We start from the raw sequence: 5909 nt of genomic DNA on the forward strand, positions 1-5909 counted from the left end.
AATAATTAATTATAAAAAAATGAATTCTCAACAAAATAATTTAAAGTTTAGATTTTCACATAAAAAGGATCCATTTTTAACCAAAATTAGACTAGTTAAAATCTTAGAAAAATAAATGTTCAACCAAAAAAAATGGATTTTCAACAAACTAGTTTTTTTTCTAAACAAAAAAATGATTTTTTAACCAAAAGTAGAATAGCTAAAATGTTAGAAAAATAAATGTTCAACCAAAAAAGAAAAAAATGGGTTTTTAGCAAACTATTTTTTTTCTAAAAAAATGATTTTTTAAACAAAAGTAGAGTTAAATTTTCAGTTAAAAAAGTCGATTTAAAGTAAAAAGGAATTCTCAAAAAAAGAATTAAAAGTTTAGATTTTTATTTAAAAAAGATAAATTTTCGACTAAAATTAGAACAGCTAAAATGTTAGAAAAATAAATGATCAACAAAGAAAAATAAACGTATTTTCAACAAACTAGTTTTTTCATAAGACATGATTTTTCAACCGAAAATAAAAAATTGAATTTTCAGTTAAAAAAACCAATTTTCAATCAAAAAATGAATTCTCAGAAAAAATTCAAAGTTTAGATTTTCATAAATAAGATCAATTTTCAACCAAAATTAGAATAGTTAAAATGTTAGAACAAAAATGCTCAACCAAAAAAATCGAATTTTCAATTTTTAACCAAAAAATGAATTATTAACAAAATGATTCAAATTTAAACCCGAAAGATGATTTTCTACCAAGAAAAAATTTTTAATAAAACATATAAATTTTTAACTAAAAAAGCTAAATATATAAACCAAAATTACAATAGTTCAATTTGCAGTTAGAAAAGTAAATTTTAAGCAACAGAAAAACGAGTTTTCGAAAAATTAATTAATTTAAAAAAAAAATGAATTCTTAACTAAATATTTTTTTCAACCACAGAAATGAATTCTTAACCAAAAATAGAATAGTTTAATTTTCCACAAAACAGAAAATTTTTTAACGAAAAAGACCACACTTCTAACAAAAAAGGTAAATTTTCCACAAAAAATGGATTAGTTAAAGTGAATGTTTAAACAAAATGATATGTCTCCAACTCAAAAAAAATTTTTTTAACCAATTACATGAATTTTCAACTAAAAAGATACGTTCTTTTAAATACTTTAATTTTCAGTTAGTGAAATAAATTTTCGAACAAGAAAGAAACGAATTTTCCTCCAAATAGTTAAATTTTTAAACAAAAAAATAAGATCTCCAAAAAGACGAATTTTCAACAAAATCGGGTTTTTTCATCCAATTTGCAGTTAGAAAATTAAATTTAAAAAATTAAAAAAAAAACAAGTTTTCAGAAAAATAAATTACTTTTTAACTGAAAATATAAATTGTCAAACAAAAATGGAATAGTTACATCTTGAGTTAAAAAACTTAATTTCAACTAAAAAAAAACTAATGTTTAGTCAAAAATTTTCCACAAAAAATGAAATAGTTCAAGTGAATTTTCAACCAAAATGATAAATCTGCAAATAAAAAAGAATACATTTTTAACCAAATAGATGAATTTTCAACTCCAAAATGCAGTTTCAACTAATAAGAGTACTCTTCTACCAAAAAGACGGATTTGCAACAAATAATTGAATTTTTACATAAAAAACATAAATTTTCGATAAAAAATGGAACATGTACATTTTCAGTAAAAATAAATTAATTCTAAATAAGAAAAACGATCAATTTTCAACCAACGAGATGAACTTTCTACCAAAATAGACGAATTTTTAAGAAAGTACAAGAATTTTCAACAAAATATTTGAATTTTTAAAGAAATTTTCTACAAAAAGGGGTATTGGTCATCAAGAAACTTGAATATTCTCCCATAAATTCGAATTTTTAATTTTGATACAGGAATTTTAAACCAAATATTTGAATTTTTAACTTAAGGAGATGAATCAAACATGTACAAATTAAATTTTCAGTCAAAACAATTTTCAAGCAGTTCCACTTTCAAGTAAGTCTTTGAATTTTAAACCAAAAATTGATTTTAATTTTATACAAAAAATAGTTATATTAAACCAAAAAAAGATTAATTTTCAACAAAATAGTTTGAATCCTCAACCAAAAGAGATTAATTTCCACGCAAATAGTTTACGATTAGTAACCACAATAATAAAATTGACTTCAACTTTAGTTTTTAGAAAATTCCTTAACTCTATCAGATTTTCCCTGACATTTCCTAATTTTCTGTAATTACCCAATCTGTAGCAATGCTGAAATAAAAAAAAAAGTATATATTTATTGTCCTCTAGAATGTTTTCCTAAAAATATATGTAGTAATTACGATATATTTTTGTTTAAACAATAAATGCTAAAATGCTGAGCATATTCTCGAGAGCATTTGCTCAATCTAAACTCTTGGTCATTGAAGAACTCTAAACTGGTAGTGACAAATTACGTCATTGGGATGTGAATCGCAAAGCGATATTTAAATAATACGTAAATACAAGCGCAAATTCCAACTCTTCAATTGGAAATTTCTGCACTTTTCCATTATTTAATTACTGAATACTTCTAGGTTTCGCCTACCTATCGACTAAAAAGTCTTATTTGTACTTAAATTCCTAGGGAGTGTTAACAATCATTGATTTATTGCACTAGTTCGTTAATACTAGGATCCATGTTGTTCTCGAGAATTATCGTTCCTCGTCCACTCTTCTCACGCATTTCAATAATAATCCATCAAATTTTTAAATTGAGAAAAATGTGAGGACTGCTACTGTGATTGGAAATTCCCGAAATTAAAAAAAAAATTGAGAAAATTCGCAGAAATGTCTTCAAATCTCGAAAAATTCATTGACTTCTGAAGAAATGTTTGCGCAATTCAATCCTTTAGCAATCGTGATGTGCTCATTAATACTTATAACTAGGCTTCTCGTCAGGTAATAATTCAGTATAATAAATAGGCGTTCGTGAACGCTTAAGTACTCTTTATGAAAGCGTTTCTTTTTCGTCTCTCCCCCGAAAATGGTTCCGATAACGCCTTTTTTCATTTCGCATCATCGAGGGACCATTCTGCCACTGTGTCAAAGTTTCGTGTGCTTCACACTATCGGTCCAGTAATTTTGTATTGTCATCGCCTCCAATGAATTTAGGAACGAATCGTTGTCTAAGCTGTACATTTCTTCGGAATTATCCTGCAAAAATGGGATTGCTTTAGAGTCAATTGATTTTTTTTTAATTATACGAGAATACCATGTGCGCGCTTACTTTTGTATTCATTTTTATCATTTAACCAATTTTTGAATAACTATTTATTTGTTAAAATTGTTTACCACTCAAAGGATCACTGAATTAGAATCTGAAATAATGCATTCAATGAATCCATGTAACATAGAATTTACTGTTACTATTATTATTATTAAAGAGCGAGATATCATTCGAAGATTTGAGTGAACAGCATGTCAATTCAATATTGTGAAAAATACATTTTTTGTAAAATGATATTTGTACGAAATCATTAAAAATTAATATTTACAATTTAAACAATCACATTTTGATCCGATTATCAGTTTTCAATATGAAAATGAATGGAATGTTCAAATAATTGTTAATGGGAAAAGAACGGCGTATTTTATAATATTCAAATATAAAAATCAGGAAAATATTATCATAACTAAAGCGTGAAAAAAATATTGTTAATGACTCAATTACGTAAAATTTAGAATTAATATATATCCAATATTATTTACTTAAATAGCACGAGAATTCTGAATCAATCTGAAAAATCTCTATCCCTTCCACACAATACTCCTTTCCCCTGCCGAGTGAGTCACGCATGAGTGAGTCATGGTGTAATAAAAAATAGTAAATTTTTATTACATTACATTAAAATAAAAATTCGATATTATTTCATTTTAATATAAAAATAATTAGTTATTTTTGCCATTAAATCATTAATATAATTACATCTTTGAAATAATAAATTTATTTATTTCTAATTTAGTTTATGATAACTTTATGTTTAAATAACATTCTAATTATAATTTGTATCATATACTATGATTAAACTTAATGATTTCGAAATATATCTATTAATTTAATACTCTTTTATATTATTTACAAAAATGAGATTTTAAGATAAAATTTAAATAATTACTCCTGTAACCTTGAATAAACTAATTAAAAATTTATTAAAATTATATTTAATTTTAAATTTGCCAATAATTTCAAAAAATGAAATATGAATATAATATTATTATAACATAGGAACATAACATAATATTATTAAGCTTTATAATTTGCTGATATAAAAATCATGAAAATATTATAACTAAAAGGTGAAAACAAAAATTTTGTTATTGACTCGATTATGAGAAATTTAAAATTAATATAGCTCCAATATTAAATAGTAAGTAAATTTTAATTCGATAACATCAAAATTCGATATTATTTAAATATAAAAATAATAAGTTATTTTTGCCATTGATTATTATAATTAAAACATTAAAATAATAAATGTATTTGATAATCTTTTATATTATTTAACAAAATTAGCTTTTAAATTTTAATGTAAAATTTAAATAATTATTCCTGTAACATTGAATAAAACAATTAAAAATTTATTAAAATTATATTTAATTTTAAATTTGTATTTAATTCTAAAATATGAAATATAAATATAACAATATTATAAAAAATTATTAGTGTGCATAAGATAAAATTATTAAGCTTTATAATTTTCGAATATAAAAATCATTATAATATTATTATAAATAAAACATGAAAAAAATGTTTTTTAATAATTCAATTATGTAAAATTTAAAAGTTTTAGTTCCAATATTATATAGTAAGTAAATTTTTATTAGATTACAGGAAAATGAAAATTCGATATCATTTAATTATAATATGAAGATAATAATTGATTTTTACTATTAAATCATAAATATAATTAAAACATTAAAATAATAAACTTTGTAAATTTAAATTAGTTTATGATAACTTTATGATTTCGTAAGATTTTACATTATAATGTATATTATAAGACTGTCAAATTGAATGATTTCACAATATATCTAGTCATTTAATAATCTTATATATTATTTAACAAAATTAGATGTTAATATAAAATTTGAATATTTATTCCTGTAACATTGAATAAACCAGTTAAAAAATTATTAAAATTACATTTAATTTTTAATTTTTAAATAATTTTAAAATATGAATATAATATTATTATAAAAAATTATTAACATGTGTAACAGAATATTATTAAGCTTTATAATTTGCAAATATAAAAATCATGAAAATATGATAAATAAAAGGTGAAAATAAGTTTTGTTATTGACTCAATTATGTAAAATTTAGAATTAATATAACTCCAATATTAAACAGTAAGAAAATTTTGATTAGATTACATTAAAATAAAATTTTGGATATTATTTATTTTTAATTGATTTTTCTATTAAATCATTAATATAATGAAAACTTTAAAATAATAAACTTTATCAATTCTAATTCAGTTTGTGATAACTTTATTTTTTAATAACATTTTGAATTATAATTTATGTCATAATACATCAAGTCTAATGATTTCACAATATACCTAGTAATCAAATAATCTTTTATATCATTTAACAAAATTAAATTTTAAGGGCATGTGACACAGCTAAATACCTATATTACCGACCTCACTTTTTCAGTTCACTGAATATTTTTTTAAACCTAAGAACTTTTTTTATACATAAAATATCGGTCTCAAACTTTGAGAAATGCAAGAGCCGAAAAAAACTACGTTTAATTACAATGCTTGATAATAAAAGATGTAAAAAAAAATATTTCAACAATCAATTCCAACGGCATCAGCCGGTAACGTTGTACACGAAAACACGAAACCTGGCGGCCACTAGACGAGGCTCTAGAGAGTTCGTATTTTC

At 22.3% G+C, this 5909-nt stretch overlaps 1 protein-coding gene across 1 annotated transcript in view; it reads right to left on the reverse strand.

The window, feature by feature from the left end:
• Nucleotides 1-2042: 2042 nt before the first annotated feature.
• Nucleotides 2043-5909, reverse strand: part of LOC117168317 — a 55136-nt gene continuing 51269 nt past the window's right edge. Inside the window, exon 6 of the mRNA XM_033353889.1 lies at nt 2043-3170. Coding sequence (XP_033209780.1) covers nt 3060-3170 — 111 coding nt within the window. The 3' untranslated portion in view covers nt 2043-3059. The remainder of the gene's footprint in view (nt 3171-5909) is intronic.

This window comes from Belonocnema kinseyi, chromosome 2 (genome assembly GCF_010883055.1).
Source record: "Belonocnema kinseyi isolate 2016_QV_RU_SX_M_011 chromosome 2, B_treatae_v1, whole genome shotgun sequence".
NCBI lineage: Eukaryota > Metazoa > Arthropoda > Insecta > Hymenoptera > Cynipidae > Belonocnema > Belonocnema kinseyi.